This window comes from Malania oleifera, chromosome 7 (assembly GCF_029873635.1).
Source record: "Malania oleifera isolate guangnan ecotype guangnan chromosome 7, ASM2987363v1, whole genome shotgun sequence".
Classification (NCBI taxonomy): Eukaryota; Viridiplantae; Streptophyta; class Magnoliopsida; order Santalales; family Ximeniaceae; genus Malania; species Malania oleifera.
In genome coordinates, this window is record NC_080423.1 from 98,869,775 (window position 1) to 98,896,343 (window position 26,569).

Below are 26,569 nucleotides of genomic sequence, written 5' to 3' on the forward strand. Positions count from 1 at the left end.
GACCATCCTTGGAAAACACAGGATCGTGCGGTGATAAGCATGGTGGCCACGCCGACTTTTTGTGTGTGGGGGGGAAAATGAGCCACGTGTTGGTGACGATTTTTGGCTGGTCAAAACGTGACCGGATCAAGGCATGGCACATCTTGACGTCTTGGAAAAAAACAGATCGTGCGGTGATCAGGGGCTTGTCACTTGTCAGTGACTGAGTGGGGTTGGTAATGTGGATGTGGATCATCAATGACGTGGCCCAAATCCAAGCCATCCTTGGGCAAACACACAAATCGTGCGGTGAGGACCGGTGCCACGTGGTCAGTGGCCGTGTGGCTGGTCAAATGTGATCGGGCAATCAAGGACGTGCCCAATCCAAGCCATCCTTGGAAAACACCATCGTGCGGGTTTAGGAACCGTGGCAGTGGCCGGTGGCTGGTGTATGTGGTATGATCATGACGTGGCCTCATCCTTGGAAAAACAAAATCGTGCGGTTGAGGACGCTGCCACGTGTCAGTAGTCGAGTGGCTGGTCAAATGTGACATGGATCAAGGCATGGCACAATCCAGACCGTCCTTGGAAACACAAATCGTGTGGTGATCAGGGGTGGCCACGCGGACTTTTGCTTGTGTGTGGGGGAGAATGAGCCACGTTTGTTGGTGATTGATTGGCTGGTCCAACGTGACCGCGGATCAAAGGCATGGCACAATCTTGACCGACGTCCTTGGAAAACACAGATCGTGCGGTGATCAGGGGTGGCCACGCAGATGTTTTGGTGCATGATGGAGAAAAGCCACGTGTTGGTGACGATTGGCTGGTCAAACGTGACCCGGATGGGCATGGCACAATCCGGACCGTCCTTGGAAAACACAGATCGTTCGGTGATCATGGTGGCCACGCAAATTTTTTGAGCGGACGGATGATGGGTTTTGCACGTGGTTGAATCCTTCGTGGATCCTCCAGGAGGCATTGGATATGTTAAAAAACAAATTTTTAGTTCTGTAAGTGCATTTTATTTTACACTGCATTTTCATTCTCTCGACGCCCTCTCTTCTCTCTTCTACTTCTCCTCTCTCCTTTCACCCTCTCTGTTCTCCCCGTTCAATATCTGTTCCTAGGCTTATTTGCTGCAAACTCAAAACCATAGCCCCTCCGTGATTTCTTTTTCTTACTCTTGCCTCTCTCCCGCTCTCTCTCTCTATATACCGTTCTCTTCACCCCGTAAAAAAAGACCTTAGATTTCCTTGGCAAACTTAGATCCCAACACCTTTAGAAGTGATCCAGGCTAAGCTCCGATTGGCCTCCTATTCTGTTACTCACGTCGATCTGGAGAGATCTGGTGAAGCCCAGACAAATGATGGTCACCGGGAGTGGCTCGGTAAGGAAGATCGCACAGATGCAAGGGGAGTTCTTCCGAACTCCAAAGGAGAAAGTTCTGTTGGTTTTCTTCCCTTTATATATATATTAATAGATATATATATATATATATATATATATCTCAATGTTGTGTATGAGCTTTATTACTGATTTGTTGGAAATTTAGGGGCCTTGAGGTATTTCTATTCTGGTTAGGAGTTAGGTTTAGGGTTTCATTAGGGTTTCATTTGGGGTGGTGCCGGTCGAGGATGAGTCAATCATCTTCGAGTTGAGTGAGTTGAGTGAAACTCGGGGGGTCACGGGCGAGATGGGCTCTATCACGGTTCAGGTCACGTGTGTTGTCTTTGGGATGGAATTGGGTTGGCCCGAGTTTGCTTTTCAAAAAAAAAAAAAAAAAAAAAAAATGGGCTTTGATTTTTTTTTTAAAAAACGGGCCCGGCCCAATTCAGAAAGAAACAGGGCCAAGTCATTTTTAAAGCAGGCCGATCGCCCACTTTTCCTTTTAAAAATAAAGCCCCGTGTCGAATTAAACGATAGACTTGGAAATGGAGTTTTAAAACTGGGTCGGCCCAATTCAGAAGAAAAACAGAAGCCAGGTTATTTCAAAACAGGCCGGCCCCCAAAAAGGTCCCAAGTCATTTTTAAAATAAGCCGGGCCCACTTTTCGAAAAACAAAGCCGTGTCTTTGTAAGATGGTTGGGCGTGAATTGATTTTTAAAATGGGTCGGCCGCAAAAGAGGTCCCAAATCATTTTTAAATAAGCCGCCCATTTTTGAAAAACAAAGCCCGTGCTCTTTTAAAATGGTTGGGCTTGAATTGAGTTTCAAAATCGGGTCGGCCCAAAAGGGGTCCCCAAGTCATTTTTAAAATAAGCCAACCCACTTTTTGAAAAACAAAAGCCCGTGTCCTTTTAAATGGTTGGGCTTGAATTGAGTTTTAAAATCGGGTCGGCCCAAAAGAGGTCCCAAGTCATTTTAAAATCAGCCGGCCCACTTTTTCGAAAAACAAAAGCCGTGATGGTCTTTAAAATGGTTGGGCTTGGATTAGTTTCAAAATCGGGGCCGAGCCAATTCAAAAAGACAAAATGGGGCCTAGGTCATTTTTAAAAATAGGCCGGCGCACTTTCTCTTTTCAAATAAAAACCCAAGCTTATTTAAATAGTTGGGCTTTGTGCCAAAACAAACCGGCTAGGAGTTCCTGTTTAAAAAAAAAAGAAAAACAGGCCCAATAATAACGGCGCCCCACCTTTCTTTTTTCTCATTTCTTTTCCTCGAGTTTAGGTAAATGACTGCTCCACATCTTTTCAAAATCCAGCCTCGGGATTATTTTTCGTTTTTTCGTTTCGCACGCCTTGTGAACTAATCCTCCACTGAGGGGACTGCACAACTCAACCTCCCATAGCTTACCTCGCCCACAAACTTTGGGGGCTTCTCGAGCATGTCGCCTTTTCGTCTTCTGTCAGACACACACTTAGCCATGGCAATCCTTTTATCCTATTTAAACGGACTTCCTCTCACACTTAAACACCACCAGCAAACTCACGGTGCAATTGTAACCCATCTTTGGCCATCCTATGTTACGAGAAAACCGTACCTCGACCATCTCAAAATCTCTCAACACTCCTAAACGTTTCTCATGGCTGGGGCCTCATCTTCCAAGCGGGTTCCTGATTTGATGTGGCACCAGAGGTGCCATTCTGTTCTAATGCTCTCGGCTCCTTCCAACTCTCTCCTCAGTTTCCAAAAGAAAGTGCTGAGGAATGAGACAGTACTGGCCTCGATGTCTGATCCGGTCGGCATAGCCAACCAGGCACTCTACACAGTGCCCAGGGCGATTGTCCTCAAATCTCACCTAGCCCGTCGTCTGCAGAGACAGAACGAGACTGTGACCCTCCTTGGGAATCGAATCCTACATCTTACGCTTACGACGAAAAATACCAAGAGGAACAGACAGGGAAAACGATGGAGTTAAGGCAAGAAAATAATATGTTAAAACGGGAGGTTGATGATTGAGAAAAAAGGTAGAAGTTTACTCCCAACGACACCTTGGGCCTAGAATAGCTGAGTTAGAGAAAAGCCGAAGGAGGACATCCAGGCGCGGGATCAAAAACGGCTCCAAATCATGGCGTAATGGAAAAGGTCCGACTTCTCGTTCTTCAGCCTGAAATGAAAATCCGTCTGTACGTGACCTGGAAAAGTTTTTTTTTTTTTTTTTTTGTTTTTTGTTTTGTTTTTTTTTTGTTTTTTTGTTTTTTTTTTTTTTTTTTTTTCTGTGGGGTTTTGGGAGAGTCTGGTTGAATCTCCCAGGACCATGACATGACTTAACCACGGTATTCCTCCGCCATAAGTGAGGGCAATTAATAAAATCTGAGTGTTTTCTCTTTCCCATTTTTCTATTTTTTATTTTTTATACTGAGGACAATAGTGTGCATGCTGGTACACTGAACCGGGTTCTTGTAATTATCCTCTGAATGGCTTGTTCTGGATGTAAAAATTTTGTCCCGAGGGTACAACGACAAACCCCTACGCTGATTGGTTATGGATGTAACAGGATTATCAAGAATTTATTCAATCAGGCAAGTATGAATGAATGGTGCTCTACTGCTAATGTATGCGTGTTACTAAATTGCGATGCTGAATGCAGGGCATGTTATATATAGACAATACATGATGCCTGTTACATAATATGTCTGTATGCTGCTTCCTCCTATAATGGGACATGCCTTTCACTAAATGCATGAAGGATGCAGGAAGTGCATGCATGAAATGTATGAGGATGCATGGCCCTTCTTCTTGATCCCGGATCTTGGCCACACTTTAGTAGTTCTGTATGGCACGATGGTACCCGACTTCGCCATTAAATGGAACTCACAACTGCCCTGGTTTCAGTCAGCCATACACTATTAGTCTTTACAGCGTTTCGGATTCCAAAAGGGTTTCGAAATCTGTCCAGTGCTTTTCTCGTCACGGATTCTGACCATTTTCAAATTTCTATAGGCACTCAAAATCTGCCCCAGTGTCTAACTGTCAGTACTTTTTCCGAAGATACTCAACCTTTGTTCTGTCAGCGCTTTTCCTTCCTCAAAATCCAAAGAATGCTCAATTTCCTGCCCCAGTGTCTGGTGTCAATACTTTCCATGATCTTCCAAACTCAGGGATTGTTTAAGATCTAACTTGGTAGTTAATCACTGACGCTTCCAAGATTCCCAAACCTCGAAGGAGTACTAGCCGAATCTGACCCAACATTCCTTCATTACGATGTTTGACATGCTTTAAGGCTCCCCATTGGTGCCTGAACACCTCCTGTGTGTATTAGGTTCCTGATTTTTTGACTCAATAATAAACGGGGAATCCCTAATAATGAGATAATCATGCATTATGTCTTTAATGTGCTGAATCAGGACGTCAATTTGTGCGAAATAGTTGTTCTGTTACATTCAAAATTTAATTCAGGAAAAAGATAAGTTTTTTACCACACAGCATCCCCTTGTTTTAAAAGGTATCGACATTAAGTGTGAAACTAAAAACCTCTTGTTTTCGCAAAACTAAAACTGCCCCTGTTTCAAACTAGAAGGAGACTGGCCCTTTGGTACTGTAAGGTTGAATAGTGCCTTTAGGTCCATTTGTGTTGCTCAAGAGGTTTATTTTGGTACTTTGCTTCACATTTCGATCTCTGGATGGTCTTTAAGACTCGGGACGAAACGTAGGCTTAGGGATTTAGGTTTTCTTCAGAAGAATAAGGAAACCAGGGGATCAAAAAACCCATCCATGGCAACAAATCATCCTGCCCCGTTTGGGGCGAGACCATTTTGGGAGACATTTTGCGAGAGTGACCGAACTCGCCTTTGAACAAGATGCCTACGTACCTTTTTAGGATCAGGTCATTACGTAAGTTTTCAGACTCGTCATTGAGTCTGGGACAAACTCATTAGAGACAACAACGTATACCAATCTGGTCAGGACTTCATTTGGACCGTAATGTAGGCTGCGGGTGGTTCGTAGGTAAAAAAGAAGAAAAAGGTTAAATAGGCTCAAATCATAATTTTCATAGAGTAATTTTTGGTCAAGCGGATCACATGCGTAGTATGTCGTATTTCCGTTCTCTTTTCTTCTTTCTTCTTTCCATGTGCTTTTACTGCTCCCGTTTGTTTTTATCTTTCATGAAGGGATTTTGTCATTTTGTTTGAACTTCATTTGGGACTGATTTCTTTTTAAACTGCCCCCAGTGCGTGGTGTGAATCCTTGACGGGTGTTAATCAATAAATGAATTTTCAAGGCTCAAAAGGGCTGCACAGAGATTTCTTTTGAATTTCTGTTTAGGTAGCTGAAAAATGGCATGCCATCATTTTGATAGCCCATTGTTTGTCCCCTCGGCATGATTTGTCTGACCCTTGAAAATTCCCAAACCGGTTAAAATTTTGGGAAATGACTTTTCAAAGGAGATGGTTTTGATTTCAAAGCTCAAAAGTTTTTGTTTTTTCAAATCCAAGTGATTAAAAACATTAGGTTCTTTAAGGGAGCTGGTGGTCTACAAAAATGGCCCCTCCGTCATCTAAAATCGAAACAATGAGCAAAGAGGGAACATATGAAATAACACTGTGATCCTTTCATTAATTTCTTTTTGGAGATGTATACAACCATTAGGCATAATATTTTTTACAGCATCAGAGTTAACAAGGGTGCAATAGGTCAGTTCCGTCCATATTTGCTAACAGTAGGGCACCTCCTAAACGCCTTCTTTACAACGTAAGGCCCTTCATAGTTTTGGTGTCTCCACTTGCCACTAGGGTCTGTATGAATCGGAAAATCTTTTTCAGCACTAGGTCACCTCCTGAACTGTCGGGGCCGCACTTTTCGGTTTTTTAAACGCTCTCATCATCCTTCTTGGTATATTTGTCCATGGGCCATGGCGGCCATCCTTTTCTCCTCAATAAAGTTTAATGGTCTATTCGGGATTGTACCCACTCTAGGCCTAGCCAACTCTACTTCTTTAGAACTCTTAGAGATGGGATCTCAACTTCTACAGGGACCACTGCCTCCATTTTTCCGTACACCAAGAGAGAAGGGAGTAGCGCCCTTGTGGAGGTTCTAGTCGTCAGTCCTGTAAGCCATGAGGAGGGCGAAGGAAGCTTGTCATGCCAATCTCTGTAAGTTTCTGTCATCTTCTCCAAAATGTTCTTAATTTTTTTTAATTGGCTGCTTCCTCCAATTCCACGCGCCATTCATCTGTGGGTCTATAAGGCGTTGAATTGTGATGCTAACCTTGAACTGATTCCATAGCTTGGTCCTACTGCGGCGTTGTTCAGGGTTCTTGGCATTATCCGTGATTATTCTCTCAGGAACTCCGTACCGGCAGATCAACCTCTCTTTTGACGAAAACGACTCACTACATTCTGTGTGATACTGGAATACGAGCGGCTTCTACCCATTTAGTGAAATAATCGATTGCCACAAAGATGAAACGGTTGTCCGTTACTGGCTTTTGGGCTTATTTGGCCCCGATATCACACATCCATGCCCCAGGCTGAAAAGGGCCAAGGTGCGGAGAGACATGAAGTGGGGGCTGTGGGACTTGTATCCATCACCGTAAACTGGGCACTTATGGCACTTTCGGGCGTAGTCAATTCCAATCTCTCTCCATGGGTCTCCAATAATACCCCTCCTAAGTATTTTTGTGCAATGAGTGGCCTCCAACCCCCCACGTGGGTATACCCCGCAGACTCCCTCTGAACCTCACGCGTGACTTGTTTTTGGGCTTCCTGGCCCTTACAACCCCGTAGGAGGGTCATGTCATGATTTTTTTTGTACAAAACTTCACATCTAAGAAGAAACCCAGGCCACCTTCTAATAGTCCTCCGACATTATTGGATGCCCCCCTTCGGGATACTCCTTTCTGATTGTAGGTTTTGCTATCATAAACCACACGTTGTTTTTCCGTCGGCCTCACTCTATCACCCGCCCACCGTGCAGTAGGCAGGTTCGGGTGTACTCTGATCATGATATCTTGCTATCTTCACCCCTTTCTTCTCCTTGAATAAGCTGCCAGTGTGGCTAGTGCATCAGACATTACATTGTTTGTCTTCTTGGTGTGTTAGAGAAACTGATATCTGTCAAACCCTTCTATTTTATCTTTTGAATTATCTCGATACGGTACTAACGTTGGAATCGCGAGTTTTTCCCATTTCCTCCTCTTCCCATTTCCTTTAGCTGGTGAATGACTAAGGCCGAGTCTCCTCTTACTATTAGTCGCTTGACCCCCGATCTAAAGCGTCTGCAAACCCCAATATACATGCTCGTATTCGGCTCTGTTGTTGTAAAAACAAGGGAAGATGAGCTTAGTCTACCACCGATATGTTTTCCCATCTGTGTATGACACTGCGCCATCCCCACGTCCGCCAAACATTGACTGCCCCATCGAACAACATCCTCCATTCTCGAGTCTTCTTCCCTTCTTCCTCTTGGGTTTAGGGAGTTTATATTCTGGTCTGGTAAATTTCCGAACTCCTATGTTGGTAATACGCCACGTCTCCTTCATTTCAGGCTTAGGGATTCCGGCAATGACACTATACCTTTGATACTTTCCTGTGACATACGAAATATCATATTCCGTCAACAACAACTCTGCCATCGTGCTACGCGTCCATTACTACGGGCTTTTCAACACGTAACTTTATATATTTTTTATTGGGTCCATCTTGGAGATCAGCCAGGTGTGAGTAATACAAGGTTATTGCCCTCATTCCCTACTGACCGTCCATACCAAAGCGGCAACAGTTTTTTTCAGATCAAGTACTTAACTCATAATTGGAACTTCTTACTAAGGTAATAAATGGCCCTTTCTTTCCTCCCGGTCTCATCATGCTGGCCCCATACGCAACCCATGGAGTTTCTGAGTCGCCAGTACAAGATTAAGGCCTTCCCCGGGTACTGGTGGCACTAGTACTGGGGGATTCAAAAGGTACTCCTTTATTTTTTCAAAGGCACTTGACACTCTTTGTTTCCACTTTTCTGGGGTTGTTCTTTCTCAGCAGCTTGAAGATGGGTTCGCCGGTGGTGGTTACTTGAGATATTAAGCCGAGCAATGTATTGAGCTACCTAAGAAACTTCGCACTTCTTTTTTCAGACTTTGTGGCTTAGGCATCTCTCGAATGGTTTGGACCTGTCAGGATCTAGCCTCAATCCCTTTCTCACTATACTATAAACCCAATAGCTTCTTCCTCCCGGACGTAGCACCAAAAGTACATTTTTTCGGGATTTACTTCAATTGGCACTTTCGGAGCTCTCGAACAATTTTTCAAGTTTAACAGCATGGTCTTTCTCATTTCGTTCGCGCTCGTCGCGACTTACGATCATGTCGTCGCCCCCCAAACTTCACCCTCCCCCCTCCCTTGTGCATTAAGTCATGAAAAGGGTTCCAAGCCCTCTGGTAAGTGCTCCCCGGCATTTTTAGTCACGAATGGCATACCTTTATAGCAGAAAGTCCTTCCCCTAATGTGATGAAAGTCGTTTGTTCCTTGTCTTCAGGTGCCATCCTATCTGGTTGTTCCGGAGAATCCATCCATGAATGAAAATAAGCATGCCCCTGCAGTCTTGTCCACCAACACAGAATGTGTGGAGAGGGAAGTTGTCCTTAGGCTGCTTTATTTTATGATCCCCGGTAGTCGACACACCGTACTTTACCATTCTCTTCTTGAATTACGTGGGACATGCGTTGGCCATCCATTCAGGGTACTGGGCTACCCCAAGAATCCGGCCTCAAGCTGTTTTCTGTACTCTCTCCTTTAATCTTAGTAACACTCCCGCCGCTTCTCCTCAGTTTCTGCTTTCTGGCTTTGAATCTGGGTGAAGTGGGATCTTGTGGGTTACTAAATCCGTATCTAAACCTGGCATGTCTTGGTACGACCAGGCAAACACGTCTCGGTATTCCCTTAGTAATTCAATCATTTTGTCTTTTTCTTCACCCTTTAGTAGTGCTCCGATTTTCACCTGCTTGGGCTCTTCCTCAGTTCCAAGATTAATCATGACGGTGGGATCGCTACTGGTCAAGGTTGGTTTTTCATCGGACTTTAACATTCTTTCCATTTCAGGGGACAAGTTTATTTCTTGATCTTCAACTTCGGTTTCATGGATTAGATTTTCAAAGTTAATGTCAATTACTTGGCGAGGGATTCTGGTGTTGTTATTTTCTTTATTCCTGCATGAAATTAACAAACAAATTTCGACAGTTGACTTCCAAAATGCACATAAATGACAAGAAATGCATGATTCATTTTCATTAAAGAGCTTCCCCGATTTTTCAGTGGCCGGGGGAATACAAAAGAAAAGTAGAACTAAACAAATCCTGAAACAAAGATCATTACATGATGATATCTGGTAAATCAAAAGAACTCCAGTTCTGAAGCTGTACTCCTGGTTGGAGATGATGGATCCACTCTGTAGAAGTGTTCGACGGGACTTCAGCATCCAATACTGATATACTTAATTGCCGCAATTCTGCCTCCAGGTTGGATTGACTGCTTTTTACGAAGGTTTGGCTGATGGACGGGACGTACAGTCCTTCCTTGGAGCTTGTTTCACCAGTGATTCTTTCCACCCTCCGCATCTTCTTCTCTTCAGCTTTCTTCCTTCGGTCTGCCACCGTAGGTATGTAGCCAAGGCCATATCTGTCTTTGACTTCCTTAAGCATTAACGGCTTTCGGATCCCCTGTAGGTATTTTCCGAGCCCTTTTTCTGGATGGTACCCCTGTCTGATCATTTCGGACGCCATCATATGCACTGCGGCGGGGATCTGAGGGTGTGGGATTGGAGATCCTTCTACTATAGTTGTGACATTTATGATCTCGAAGGCTCGGAATGAGTCCTCCAATGCCTCCTCCGTGACTTCCACATAAGGAGTGGAAGTGGGCTTTGTTATCATAACATCGGTTTCACCATATACACAAACCAATTTCCCATCTACTACAAATTTGACCCGTTGGTGCAGAGAAGACGGAACTGCCCCGGTGTTATGTATCCACGGCCTCCCCAACAAGCAGCTATAAGACGGGGTTATGGCCATGACTTGGAATGTAATGTCGAAGGTGACTGGTCCAATTTGCACAGGAATTTCAATAGATCCCACCGATTCCCTGCGGGTGCCATCGAAAGCCCGCACAGTCAAATTGTTTTGCCTTATGTAGGACGGGTCAACAGGCAGTTTTTGTAGGGTCGTCATGGGCATGACATTCAAAGATGACCCATTATCAATCAACACTCGTGCAATCATGTGATCTCGACATTTAGCGGAAACGTGCAACGCCTGATTGTGCCCTTGTCCTTCCACGGGGATCTCCTCATCAGCGAATGTAATGTAGTTGGTAGCCGTAAGACCACCAATCACATGGTTAAAATTATCGATGCTGATGTCTTGGGGAATATAGGCCTGATTAAGAGCCTTTAATAGGGCTTCCCGATGGGCTTCCGAGCTCAACAACAGTGATAAAACAGAGATATGGGCTGGCATCTTCTTCAGTTGATCAATAATGTTGTATTCACTGTGTTTAATAATCTTCAAGAATTCTTCGGCTTCCTGAGATTGAACTGGCTTCTTCAGGTTCCTATTCTGTTCTTGGCTAGGTTGCACCTTCTCCAAGACCTTCGGCGTATAAACCCTTCCACTTCTGGTTATCCCTCTTGCTTCAGCAGCACTGCTAGTTTCTCCTTCGGTGCGTACTTCACAATTGTATCTCCATGGCACTGCCTGGTCACTGTGGTATGCGAAAGGGCGAGGGGCTGAGATCACTACCCGAACTGGGGCCTCTGGGACTCGTGGGGTTTTTCCCATGATGGGGATAAATGGTCTATTGGTGAATTGGGGATGGTCAGATTCCCCTATGACTGAAACTTCATTTGTTTTCTGAACGCGGCTAACTTCCACTCGTTTGCTGTCAATCAAGCTACTTAGAAAAATCCGGAAAGTCTCACATTGTTGTACTGATCTTTTCATAGTATTTTGGCATGTGCATGGGGCGCCTTTAGGGCAAATAGCCTTTAACCCTGCTAGGCCTGCCGTTGTCAGTTCACTATACACCCAGTCTAGCGTCATTTGCTCCCATCTTCTTTCGAATTTTTCCCCATCTTGTTCCTCGATCATTCCGACATTGTCCTTCCCATGGTCAGGCAAAGGATTCTCTTGAATACCAACCGGCTTCGCATCGAATGACAACCAACCCGCATCCTTCAAATCTTGCACCTTGTGTTTGAAGGCCCAACATTGGTCAATAGGGTGCCCTGGAGAATTGGCATGGTACGCGCATCGGACCTCGGGATTATACCAGTGTGGGGGAGGATTTGTGAGAGGAATCCCGGGGATGGTAGATATCATCCTTTGTTCTAAAAGCTGGGGGAATAAGTCTGCGTATGACATGGGAATCGGTTCCAATCTCCGAAAACTCTTGGGTGTATTCCTCGTGTGTGTTTGCTGGCTCGGGCGAGTTGGTATGTTCGGCTGGGTTGGCACAAGCGCGGGGGCCACAAACTGGGGTCTGGGGCCCATATGCAGTGTTTGGTTTACTACTGGTTCCATGTAGAAATTTCCCCTAGGTTGTTGACTTCGGCTTCTCTGTCTTAGGCTTCTCATAGGTCCCTGTATCATTTGGGTCTCTTCTTCCTTTTTACCTTTGACCCACTTCTTACTTGGGCCATTATCGGTAGTGCCAGTCTTTATCCGTCCAGCTTTGACGTCGGCTTCCACTCTGGCCCCTGCCGACACAATGTCCATGAAGTTATGAGGAGTGGACCCTACTAGATGTGAACGGTAGGGATCTTTTAACGTCCCTACGAACATCGATATTGCCTCACGGTCGTTGACCGGAGGGTCCACTTGAGTGGCCGCGTCTCTCCAACGGTGTGCATACTCCCTGAAAGTTTCTGTTGGCTTTTTTTCCATTTCAGAAAGAAACATCCTGTCTGGAGCCATTTCCAAGATATGACGATATTGCGCTTCAAAGGCATCGGCCAAGTCACCCCACGTGCGGATCTGGGCCTTATTCTGTTGGACATACCATCTAGCCGCTGTCCCGGTAAGACTGCTTTGGAAGCAATGCATCATCAACTTCTCATTATCGGTATAGGCGGCCATCGACTGACAATACATCCGGAGGTGGGTCTGAGGGCATGTGGTCCCGTCAAACTTCTCGAAGTCTGGCATCTTAAACTTTGGAGGAATGACTACATTAGGGACTAGGCAGTAATCTGAGGGTCTGGCGGTACTGGTGGTCCGAGTCCCCTCTATGGCCCTTAGCCGTTCTTCCAATTCGTCACAACGGTATTCCGTCGCAGTCTTGCTTGTCCCTACACCCGCAACCGCTGATGAGGGCATCCCTATTCCTGTCACTGCTGGGATAAAAGGTGGCGTGCCATGCGGCGGTTTCTCTAGGTGAATGGGGGCGGACCAGAAGATTGCCCCTGAATTGGCGTAAAACCGGGCGGGTGGATAAGGTCATTTTCTTCTTCATGATCCTGATCTTGGACTGTCTTCCCTTTGTTCAGCAATAGGTCCAATATCTTCTTTACTTGATTGCTCAGCTCTTCCTGCCCCTGCTCGATCCCCAGAACACGGCTCTCTAACTGTTCTGCCATGGCCTTAGCTTTTCTGCGGGTGTTGTATGGGTGCGTACTTGCCTCAATCTTGCTGGATCTCAGTCACGTCCAACTTGTTTCCGCCTCCCTGTTCATGAAAACCCGCATCCTTCAGAATAAATGCATGTAATGGATGTTTATGAGTATGTATGAAAAAGGTGCAATCATGCAGTCCTATGTGCTTTAGCCAAGGTTTTGAAAAAAATCCTTATCATTTCTTTCAAATTTTCATACAACTTTTAGTGAGAAAAATAGAAAACTTCCAACTAGTCTACACAGGTGTCAGATCCTGATTTCCTGGTCCGCTCTTAATGAGGTAGCCTGAATCGTCTGGGGTTGGTTCTGACTTTGTGAGAGCTGCACTTTCCACCTTCTGTTTCAGTGCTTTGTACTGGGCTTCCCAATAGTTGGCCTTGTTTACACAAGGCTCCATCTTTTCAAGTACTTTGTTGAAATAGTATCTCTGTTTTTCATACTGCTTCTCTAGGTCTCGTATGTACTGAGATTTTTCCTCAATTTCTGCTCTTGACTCCCTCAATTGTTGGACTTTTTGATCAAGCATCTTTTGAAGTCTCTGCTTCTCTTTTCTCAAAACTGCCGATGCTTTCTTTGATGGCGAGCCCTGAATCTTTGGTCGCTTGCTTGGTTCAAGTTGAGGATCTACTGGACCCTGTTTTGGAAACTGTTCTCTGGAGGTCATTCTTTTAGACGGACACATAGCTTCTCTCGACCGTTTCTCGTCTGTCAGAGTTTTTTCCTTGCACAGGAATCGAGGGTCCACCCTGTCACGTTTCCATAGTTCATAACTCTCCTGGACTCCCGAGTTCTGACTGGTTGCTTCGACTATGTACACATGCCTCCATGATACAAAGAATTCCCGGATCTTTCTTTGGCTATCATCATCCTCATATGTGAACCGAGCGTCCGCCAGTCCATGGGTCATGGGCACAAACTGTGTTGCGCCTACTTGCCTTCGGAACATGAGTGGTGCATAGGATATTCCACCCCAGGGACCTAGCAGTGGGACCCAAGGAAGGTTTCCACATCTATATATCACTTTGGGCTGGTCGATCCACGGTGCCTGCCATACAATCCCCTTGCTGACTAGATTGTGAAGTCTGTCTTTCCATTCAGTCCTGCTGGCATGTTCCTCCCAACGAGCTACTTCGAACTCTGCTAAAGGTATTCTGATTGTTGAGAAAGCAGCGCGAAAGAATCCCTGGATGCATGGCAAATGGCTCATCATCCACACATAAAGCAATGGCACACAGCAGGTCAAACGAGCATGTCTCCTAATTCGGCATCTGTTAAGAGATCGGAACGTTTCAGCAAGAATACCGTAGACTGGGTTCACCCCTTCCTTTACTTGTGCTACGAAGGCAATGGTGGCATGATCGATGATTCCTAGTTCCTTCGGGAAGATAAGTAGGCCGTAGATGGCTAACGCTAGCAGATGCAGTTGGACTTCTTCCTTTCCTTCCTTCTTCATCAACTCTTTCAGGCTTTCCCAAGTGACCTTTGAGTCTTCCCAGGTTCTGGACCTTAAGCTCGGTGGCCCTGAACAAATCCTTGACAACAGAGGTTCGAGTGGGTGCGTACGTTCTGTAAGGCGTTGGCAGTTTGACCAGATGCAATAGTGAAGTGTATTCTTCTATGGTGGGAGCAAGGTCTACCCCATCCAAAGTAAAGCAGCAATACGACGGATTCCAAAATTCCACCAATGCTTCAATCATGTGGGAGTTTACGGAAACATGCAATAGAAAACCGATGTGCCCGTACGTCTGAGAAAAAGTCAATCGTCTCTGAGGCGTCCACCCTTTCCAAATGTCTCTCAGCTCCTTTAAGGAATTGGATCGAGCGTTGATGTCAACCCTGTCTGGTATCTCAGGCACCGATTCCTTACTTGTGCTGTCGCCCCTCTTCTTTTGTTGACTTTCGGAGTACAATTGTACCACTAGTTCGGTTTCATGATGGACTACTGTGCTCCCCATGAGTCGGATTTTAAACAGAACCTTGGCCAAGCAGATGGGAATGCCTAGAATGAAATGCAGGATGCAACATGTTTTAAATCTCAAGTTATAATCATATTAAATCATAGGGAGAAGGATGGAGCCTCTGTCTTAATCCCGGGGTAATTATGTACATAAGGTCCTCCGAGGCTCTACCCTAGGCAAGGGATTATGGAAAATCATGTGTGGTTAAGCTCTAACCCTTATTGAAAAAGGTCCCCAGATTGAAACTTCATCCTCCCTCACAGAGGTCCGGAAAAAGCTTGCACTGAGCGGAGTGGTTCGCGGGTTCCCATAGGCCATGCCACATGGGAACTGGCACTATTACACTCCTTTCTAATCCTAACTGGGAAAGCCCGGGTGTAGAGCTGTGAGAGTGTGTGAGTTTAACCATTTCAACCTACACCCCCTACCCCACATCCATCCATTATTCAGAACATTCATGCATATGTAACCAAATTTGTACAAAAATGAAAGGGAGTAATCAAAAAGGCTTATTTAGATTTGAGATCGGGATAATTCTTAATTAATCACTGGCTTAACTCTCAACGATCCCCAGCGGAGTCGCCAAGCTGTCGCGACGTCCCGGACCCGGCCCAGAGAACCAATCTCTGGTTTAAAAATGGGTTCGGCTTGCGAACTGGGAAAAATGAATGTGTATTTTGAAAATGTGAATTTTCGTGAAAAAACGATGTGTGGTGGAGTCGCCACTAACCTTTTGAAGTGTGGTTAGAACACTTGATTACTACCCCGTTAGGGGTAGAATCGGTCTACGTCACCAAAGTTAGGCTCGGGAGTATGGTTACGCAAGGGGAAGGTATTAGCACCCCCTACACGCCCGTTCTTACGAATGGTACCAGATTAATAAAGAGTTTTCCCGAAATAAATGTAATAAGCCTTTAAAGATCACTCCCTTTCAAAAGTCAAAAACAAAATGAAAATACTATATAGGTATTCCCTCAGAACCGGGGCAATCTAGTACTCCGAAGAGTCAATGTTCTCGTTGGCAATCATCGGGAAGGAAAATCGAAAATAGGATACAAAATACGCTCCCGAGGATTTTGAAATCTATAGGTTTTTTTTTTTTAAGTATCAAAAATACTATTTCGGGAGGTTTTTGAGATTGGTTCGGGATTGGAATGAATTTTTCTTGTGCCTAAAAAGATATTTTTGTGATTTTTCCTAAGTGTGAAAATGATTTTTGATATTTTTCCCGAATTTTCAAAATAACACAAATGAAATCAATTGAAACCAAAATGTGAAAATACTTTTGGAATTTTTGAAAATTTCATGATTTTTGTGAATTTTATGGATACAACAATAATATACAAGCGAAATGGAGAAAACTGGGGTGAACCAGTTTGGGAATGGTGAGCCGGTCAAACGTTGACCAGTGTGGGGGGGAAAAACCAGTTTAAGGTCTTGGTCGAGACCAATGATTTTCCGGAATTTTCCAATGTCCTTCCGAATACAACAGAATTTTAGACAACAATCACGAAAGTCATGGTTTTAAAGATATGCCTTTAGAATGTATTTTTGAAAATCTTGAATGTAGGGAAACAAATCTAACCTTTGCCAAACATGTTAGAAACTTTCTTGGATTTTCTTCAAAAATTTTCAAAGGTAAATAAGTTTCAAAGCTTTAAAAATTTTTGAATTTTCTTTGAAAATTTTTCTGAATTTTTGTGTCTTTTATGAAATTTTTTTTATTTTTTGTTTTTTTTATGAGTTAAAAGGAAGCTATTTAAAGTAAAGAAAAGTGAAATAAAGTCAAATAAACCAACAGAGGCCGATTAGGGAAAGGGGGACTGGAAATGTAACATAGGAAGAGAAAGTTCATTGGTCTTACCTATCGTCTTTCTCTCCTTCGGTCTTCTTCTCCTGTCTGTGAATCCGCAAGGTTAGTCTACAGCGCCTTCCCGAGGGTTGTTCTTGAGTTCCGACTCGAGGCACTAGGGAAGTACCTTCTTCAAATGGAGTGACCCGGTACCGGTAGGAAAAGGGATCAATCGATCGCTTGATCTTCTTTCGTTTTCCTCTGCTCCGGTCTTCTTTTCCTGTTGATGAGTCTACTAGGGCCGCTCTACAACGTCTTCCCGAGAGTTGTTCTTGAGCTCTGATTTGAGGCACTACGGGGTGCCTTCTTCAAATGGAGTGACTCAACACCGATAGGAAACGGGATTAGTCGACCTCTTGATTTTTACTAAAAAAAAAGACTAACTTCACAAACTTGTGATAGAAAACTTCAATATTTGAAATCTTCTCCTTACCACCACCAAGAGCTCCTTCCTTGTGCTTGGAATGAGAGGGCTATTTATAGGCTTAGCTTAGGGCAAGCATAGGAAAGAAGACATAGGGGAGTCATGATGGGGGGAACCAAGTATGGGGGGAAGAATGATGAAGGGAAATTAGCATGGGAAGAATGATAAAAGGAAGAAACATGACATGTGGTGAGTGATGATGGAGGGAACAAAGTATGGGATGAAGAATTATGAAGGGAATATATTATGGGAAGAATGATAAAGGGAAGAAACATGACATGTGGTGAATGATGATGGAGGGAACAAAGTATGGGATGAAGAATTATGAAGGGAATATAGTATGGGAAGAATGATAAAGGGAAGAAACATGACATGTGGTGAATGATGATGGAGGGAACAAAGTATGGGATGAAGAATTATGAAGGGAATATAGTATGGGAAGAATGATAAAAGGAAGAAACATGACATATGGTGAGTGATGATGGAGGGAACAAAGTATGGGATGAAGAATTATGAAGGGAATATATTATGGGAAGAATGATAAAGGGAAGAAACATGACATATGGTGAGTGATGATGGAGGGAACAAAGTATGGGATGAAGAATTATGAATGGAATATAGTATGGGAAGAATGATAAAGGGAAGAAACATGACATGTGGTGAATGATGATGGGGGGACAAAATATGCTTGCATTTGACAAATTAAAATAAATAATAATAATAATAATAATAATAATAATAATAATAATAATAATAATAAGAGGGTTCTAGAAGCTGTGCGGAGCCCATCGGAGATGTGTGGGGCCCACGCACCATGTGGGGTCCACAAGCCGTTTGAGGGTTACAGGAACCCGAGCTAGCAAGGCACCGGATATGTGGATCCGAGTTAGCACACCAGAGGGGGTAACGTGCACCGGATGTAGGAATCCGAGCTAGCGTACCAAGAGAGGTGGGGCCCACCAAACATGTGGGGCCCAATGAAGATATGTGGGGCCCACGCACCATGTGGGGTCCACGAGCCATTTGAGGGTTATAGGAACCCGAGCTAGTAGGCGCAAGCATGCCAAAAGAGGTAACGTGCATCGGATGTAAGAATCCGAGCTAGCGTACCGGAGGGGGTAACGTGCATCGGATGTAAGAATCCGAGCTAGCGTACCAGAGGGTAACGTGCATCAGATGTAGGAATCCGAGCTAGCGTACCAAGAGAGGTGGGGCCCACCAAACATGTGGGGCCCAATGAAGATATGTGGGGCCCACAAGCCACGTGGGGTCCACGAGGCATTTGAGGGTTATAGGAACCCGAGCTAGCAAGGCACCAGATATGTGGATCCGAGTTAGCACACCAGAGGGGGTAACGTGCATCGGATGTAGGAATCCGAGCTAGCGTACCAAGAGAGGTGGGGCCCACCAAACATGTGGGGCCCAATGAAGATATGTGGGGCCCACGCACCATGTGGGGTCCACGAGCCATTTGAGGGTTATAGGAACCCGAGCTAGTAGGCGCAAGCATGCCAAAAGAGGTAACGTGCATCGGATGTAAGAATCCGAGCTAGCGTACCAGAGGGGGTAACGTGCATCGGATGTAAGAATCCGAGCTAGCGTACCAGAGGGTAACGTGCATCGGATGTAGGAATCCGAGCTAGCGTACCAAGAGAGGTGGGGCCCACCAAACATGTGGGGCCCAATGAAGATATGTGGGGCCCACAAGCCACGTGGGGTCCACGAGGCATTTGAGGGTTATAGGAACCCGAGCTAGCAAGGCACCAGATATGTGGATCCGAGTTAGCACACCAGAGGGGGTAACGTGCATCGGATGTAGGAATCCGAGCTAGCGTACCAGAGGGTAACGTGCATCGGATGTAAGAATCCGAGCTAGCGTACCAAGGGGTAACGTGCATCGAATGTAGGAATTCGAGCTAGCGTACCAAGGGGTAACGTGCATCGAATGTAGGAATTCGAGCTAGCGTACCAAGAGAGGTGGGGCCTACCAAACATGTGGGACCCAATGAAGATATGTGGGGCCCACAAGCCACGTAGGGTCCACGAGAATGTGTGGGGTCCACAAGCAGTGTGGGACCTACAAGAATGTGTGGGGTCCACAAGCAGTGTGGGACCTACAAGAATGTGTGGGGTCCACGAGAAGTGTGGGACCTACAAGAATGTGTGGGGTCTACAAGCAGTGTGGGGTCCACAAGCAGTGTGGGACCTACAAGAATGTGTGGGGTCCACAGCCAGTGTGGGACCTACAAGAATGTGTGGGGTCCACAGCCAGCGTGGGACCTACAAGAATGTGTGGGGTCCACAGCCAGTGTGGAAAGGTTTTGACATGAGGTCTCCTCGGAAAGGCCTGGTTAAAATTGGGGTGTCGACAGTATTATTAGTGACGAATCCGTAATTCGTCACTAATACCCGACTATTAGTGACGAATTTGAGTTGAATCGATGTAGAATTTATAGTGACGGTATTAGGGTTTTAGTGACATTTATAATCCGTCACTAATACTCTATTATTAGTGAAGAATTTTAAATTTGTCACTAATGGTTAGTAGTAACGGTAGATATAGCAACTAATTTAAAACCGTGACTAATACTTGTAAATTCGTCACTAATACTATTAGTGACGAATTTATATTAGTGACGAATTTACAAGTATTAGTGACGGGTTTGATCCTTCACTAATACCCCGATTTTTTGTAGTGGCTCCTTCTTCCTATACACCCATTTGCAACCTATCGGTCTCTTCCCATCTAGAAGCTCCACCAAATCCCAAGTTTTATTATTATGTAATGATTCCATTTCCTTAATCATTACTCCCATCCACCTATCTTTCTCCTGTTCGTGCACTGCCTCTTGAAATGAAGTTGGATTTTTGCAACAAGTAAGGAAAACATAAGATACTAACTTATTAAAACCTTACCTTGATGGAGGCCTGATGGTATGTTTGGATCTCTGTATAGGAATATCGTCGACTTGTTGGTTTCTAGAGCTAGAGCTCCCTACAACTATAGGACCATGATCATTTTTGTTGCCCTGAACTTCCAACTCCATATGCACAACATGTTCATCACTATCCCAGCTTTCTAGCTCCTATTTCTGTTCATCAAACACTTGAGTACGCTTCATCATAGCCTTCTTATCAAAGACTACATCCCTACTAATCACCACTTTGTTTGCCATTGGATCCCACAACTTGTACCCCTTTACATCTTTTGGATATCCCAAAAAAAATGCAACTACGATACTTCGGGTCAAGCTTAAACCTCTCCTCACTAGACACGTGGACATAAGCTGGACACCCAAATACCTTCAATCCGGAGTAGTCTACTGCATTTCTCGTCCAAACCTCTTCCGTCACTTTACTTGCTAGTGATGCCCTTAGTGATTGGTTTACCAGAAAACAAGCCATACTAAGTGTCTCAGCCCAGAAGTTCTTCAGTAGCCTTGCGTTCAATCTGAGACACCGTGCCCTATCAGCAAAAGTTTGGTTCATCCGTTCTGCACACCATTTTGTAAAGGTGTTTGGCGAACTGTAAAATGTCTCTTGATACCCTACTTCACACAAAATTTCATAAACTAAGAATTAGCGTACTTGGTTCCATTATCCGACTTTAAGTATTTGATTTTCCTCCCTGTCAGGTTTTCCACTTTAGCCTTCCAAATCTTAAACTTGAAAAATGTACTAGATTTGTGATGCATGAAGTAAACCCAAACCTTCTATGAGTAATCGTCAATGAAACTCAAATAATACACATGTCCACCCTTTGATGAAACTCTAACTGGGCCCCAAACATATGAATGCACATAGTCAAAAATTCCTTTCGTTTTATGAGTAGCTGATTTGTATTTTGACCTGTTCTGTTTTCCAAAAATATAAAACCTAAAAAAATCCAACTAACATGATTTCAAACCTTTCAAAAATTTTCTTGTGTAGTTCTTTTATGTTCTCCTATATGCCAAAGGCACATATGCCATAAGACGGTCTCATCTGATTCAGCATCCATGATTGCAACTCCACCTACAACACTAGTTCCTTGCAACGTGTAAATATTCTCATCTAATTTTTGTCATTTCATTACTGTAACGACCTGCTTATTTATTATTATTTTTTCCATGATAATAAAACTGATATAATAAATCTAGCATATCATAATCAACCTCAACCCGTGGGTATCAGGGATACATCAGAAATGCAATATGGAAGTCTAAGCAGCAGGAAACATAAAATCGTATACATCTCAAAGTACGATTCAACACAATACCAGAGTTACTACATCAATTGTAAAGTATATACAACCCAAAAGAGTAGTAGGGTTTCCTCCCACAAAATTCATCTGACCCTATCAAAATACTTACCCTTCAGAAAGGGTAGATCAACTGTAAATACCTCTACGAAGCTTTATCCGCTCTCTTATCTGGGGCTCCTGAAATGTTCATATAATTCGAGGTGAGACACCTCTCAGTAAGGGAAAATAAACTAATACCAGTGCGTGGCAACATGAGTTTTTTTTTTTTTTTTCCATGTTATACGTAAAAACCATACATCAACATATTTGGTAATAATGTCTGTATATTATCTGGGAAAACGTATATAATCATAACATGATAGAACATAGTAGATCTCCATAAACATCATTCATCTCATATGATAATAATACAAAAAACAACCCTAGAAGTTTAACCGGCTGATATCATGTCTTACCCCTACATAATTGGGTTGTGTGGCCCAAAGGCAGGACCTGACAATGGCTGACCGACCACTGCTAAGTCAAAAGTACAGTCTGTAAGTACGATGGGTCTGCCAGACCTGGTCCATACACTAGGGGCGCCAACACTTTAATAAACCACATCGACTATCCATCCTCACACTGCCCCATACGACAACAATAACACAACTATCACAATGATCGTGATCACATAGCTACAGTACCATGCTTGTGTAAGCCTACATCAAGCCAACCAGATCCTAATAACATATAACATATCTCAAATTGTGATACATTGCTATTCCATAATAATAATTGTCAAATCAATATCATCATATCACATTTCATACATAACGTAAAAATCATCAGCCATTATGCCAACATTTCGTATTTTATCAATTACAGCCTGTACGCCGTATCATATATCAAATAAGAGGCTCGGCCCGTATACAGGCATATCATATAAACTCTTGGTCCGTACGCCAATATATCATGTAAAAAGCTTGGCTCGTACGCCGGCATATCATGTGAGAACATCCTCGGCCTGTACACCGGTATATCATATAAACTCTCGGCCCGTACGCCGGTATATCGTATAAAAACTCTGTATCATTTAACATTTTTCTAGATAATAGTAATTTATAATAAATACTACTCATGCCACACAAAATGGGTATTATACATACTTAAAACATATTGTCATTTACAGTAGTATTTCCCAAACATAATGCATATATACATATTCATTTTCTTGAAATCAACTGCTGTAAGATTATACATATATTTTCATAAAACAACTAGCTTAATTTATCCCCTTACCTGATTCCTGAAAAATTCCTAAAATAATCAGTCCTGCACCCGTAGGGTTCCTCGTTCAATACCCTGAAAACAACATCTCCCAGAACTAAACTTCAGTATTTCTTTGTGTGCAACATTTCCTATAACTATGGTGTTGGCCTTACAAGACTTAACATCTTGTTTTGATGCTAACAAACAAGTAGAACTTAACATGCTTTGTTTAAGTGATGTATTTTCAGGATTCAATGATGAATGCAAGGTTAAAGAATTCATAAAAGCTTGTTCTTCAAAGAAGGATGATCAATATGAAGTTTAAATCATGGATTCAAAAATGGATTTAAAGATAAATTTTGAAGATCATGAGAGCATGAGGATTAAAGAGAACATGATGAAAGCTCAAAGAAAGATGAAGTAAGCATAAAGACCTCAAGGAATTCAAGAATTGAAAATTTGAAAGAGTATAGGAAATTTCATGTAAATACTTCAAATAATTTCAATATGGATGCATGAAACTCTTAAGTTAATTTATTGGACCTAGATAACTTTTAACATACTTGAAAAATATTTTTACAAGGTCAAAAATTATTTCAAAAAGGTTAGAATCATTTTTGGAATGAAAAGCACCAAAAAGGGGATTTCTCAATTGCTGTCAATTTTTCTACATCCGCATTGATGTGTATTTTTCTCTATCCAAAACTCATTATTTTAAAAAGTATTCAACATGAAAGTTGTAAAATTTTCTGTTAAATTTCATTTGACACCAAGAACGTCAAATATGGAGTTACACAAAAAAAGGTATGACAAAAATGCTTAAAGATGCTCGAAGTTGACAGCATGACAAACGACTATCAAGTACTTGACAGACGCCTGTCTGTGCACTTTAAGACGCCTATCCGTGTTCAGAAAGATGACTGCCACCTTGTTGTACATTTAATTTAACTAGATAGCTGACTGCCAAAAATGGACGATTAGCTGTCATGCAGCTGTTTTGAAATTTTCATAACGGTCAAATTTTTTAAATGAGGTTTCTTGGGGCTCAAACTTTGTGAAAACTTGGGGAATACTCCAAGTCACTTGGGGATCAAGTTACATACCTTTTCAAGTCTATAAATAAGCCTCAAAGATCATTTAATTAATTAACTAAGAACCAAGAATCAAATTCAGCACTCAATACTCACTCAATTGTTCTCATCATTCTAAGGCTCTCAAGCTCACATATTGTGCATGAATTCAACTGATTTTTTACTGATCTTGTTCCACTGGAATTGTGTTACAAATTATAAATCTTTCAATCATTGAAAGAATTAATTGGTGATATACTTCATTGAGCTTCAAGTTAAATTTCATATTGTTATTTACTTTGAAGTATATAGTTCTTAATTATATGCTAATCAGCTCTTTGTGTGAGCAAATTCTTTGTACACAAATATTAGATTTGTATCTTGTAGATTGATGATTCCAAGGATTGTTTGGATCGTTGGTTAAGTAAGGGGATAATGCTTAGAGAGGCGGGCTTTAGCTTAGTTAAGGAGTGACCGGACTAGGGGATATTGTTTGGAGAAGGCGGGCTCTAGCCTTAACCAAGGAGTGTTGTAAAGGTATTGTTCCGCTCGTCAAAGGAATATGTTTAGTGAATCCTTTAGTGGTTTTCCAAAGGCGAGGACGTAGGCTCGGTATAAGCTAAACCTTGTAAAAATCTCGATCTCACTCTCTTTTTCCCTTACTCTTTATTTTCAGCATATTTAAATTGCGTAGATGGTTTAAATTGAAAATCATACAAACTACGTATATTTGGAAATCAAGTAAACTTAAAGTTCAATTTTGATTTGGGATTACAGAAACCGAAAGGGGGTACGTTGGTTAAACCATATTTTGCGAAAACCATACAGGAGTATGTTACTTGGATAACATCCCAAAGATAAATTAAGTGAGAGTTTATTTAAATTATGTATATTAGGAAGAGTGCGGATATTGTGTTGATTAAGAAAACAAATTTCATATATACAGGGTTTGATTCAAATTCATATCCATAGGGCTGACAACAGAAGCTATATTGTGATTGAATGTTTTAAAGTTTGATATTGAGTGGATTATATTTATATTCCAAAGAGTGTTGAATCTTGCAAATCCAAATAGTGCTGAAGTTAACTTATACTTAGCAAATCAATTGGTTGTTTGGTTGAATATTGTGCTTGATTGGTTGGTTTAATTGATTAGTTGATTACTTGTTTGGTTAAGCTATAGTGTTGATTGTATAAAAGAAACTAAGTTCTTGTGTGATTGACAAATTAAACAAACAAGTCAAGAATTGGTTAAAAGAAATAAAAAAAGTTTAAGGATTCTTAAAAGGAACTAAAAGAAATTTTTAAAAACCAATTCAACCCCCCCCCCCCCCTCTTAGGACTACACCTTGCTTTTCGTATGATAAAGAAAAATTTCAAATTAAAAACCTTACCTTGAATCTGGGATGAATTCCAAACTAGCCCCACTGACGATCTACTCCAGTAGTCTTGTAGAGAATTTTCCTAGGAGTGTCATGGCAGTTTTGCATCATTGATCCGAGAAAAAATAGACCTAGAAAACTAGAGAGAAGGATGAGGAACCGAAGAGGAGAGAGAAAGGAAAGTCTGCGTGTAAATTTTGGGCCAAAAAAGAAGTTTAGTCATATTTATACACTAGCCTTCGTCGACGAGCCACAACACCTCGTCGACGAGGTCAAGAAGGACATTCGTTGACAAACATTTGTTTCATGTCGATGAAATTCAGAGATGGGAAAAATAGCCTTTCGGTATTTTTCTCGTCGATGAGACACGTCCCCGTTGACGAGCCCCTCATATGTTCTCGTCGACCAATCCCCTGTGTTCGTCGACGAGGCACTATTTAATTCCCAAATTTTAATTCTTTTCCCTTATTCTCTTATTCTCCCATTATTAAATTTTGAAAATTATAGGATCTCTACAATCTCCCTTCCTTATAAAAATTTTTTCCTCGAAATTTGCTATTCATATGATTCATCATCCCTTAAAGGCAAAATCGTCTACTTATTTTATTACTTACCCTCACTTATGGCGGAGGAATACCGTGGTTACATCCCAAGTCCTGGGAGATTACATACATCAAATAAATTCTCCCAAAACTAAAAAACTACTTATTAATTAAACTATTACATGTACTTACAAAAGAAACATTACCTACTATTACACTTTACTGAATAATTGTGGATATCTCTGCTTTATTTATTCCTCGAACTCCTAAAAAACTTCTTCCATTGCATGATTTCTCCATAAGACTTTTACCAGAGGAATCTTCTTATTACGTAATTCTTGTTCTTTCCTATCCAGAATATATATTGGCACCTCCTCATAAGCTAGTGAATCAGTGAACTCTAATTCACCATAATTGATCATGTGAGAAAGGTTTGAGACGTACTTCCTCAACATGGAAACGTGGAATATGTCATGGATTCTGGACAACACAAGTGGCAAAGCTAGCCTGTAGACAACCGGCTCCACTTTCTCTAGAATCTTAAATGGACCAATAAACCTAGGGCTAAGTTTATCCTTCTTCCCAAAATGCATAATCCTTTTTAACGGAACTATTTTCAAAAATATATGATTACCAACATCAAACTCCAATTTCCTGCGGTAGGTATCAGCATAACTCTTCTGTTGGCTCTGAGCTGCATTGATTCTATCTCTGATAAGCCAAAATTTATCACGCGTTTTCTAAACAAGCTCTGGTCCCACAACTAGCCGCTAACCCATTTCATCCCAAAATAAAGGAGAACGACATCTCCTACCATAAAACGCCTCAAAT

General features: G+C 42.5%; 1 protein-coding gene across 1 annotated transcript; it reads right to left on the reverse strand.

The window, feature by feature from the left end:
• Positions 1-9,720: 9,720 nt before the first annotated feature.
• LOC131160953 (uncharacterized) lies at positions 9,721-12,723 on the reverse strand. Its single transcript, XM_058116823.1, has one exon. It carries the CDS (start codon positions 12,721-12,723, stop codon positions 9,721-9,723), a length of 3,003 nt encoding a protein of 1,000 aa, XP_057972806.1.
• Between the last annotated feature and the right edge of the window lie 13,846 nt (positions 12,724-26,569).

Bases quoted from the DNA above. Each gene is read 5' to 3' on its own strand.
- LOC131160953 (XM_058116823.1), bottom strand. From the start codon at position 12,723: ATGCCCTCATCAGCGGTTGCGGGTGTAGGGACAAGCAAGACTGCGACG.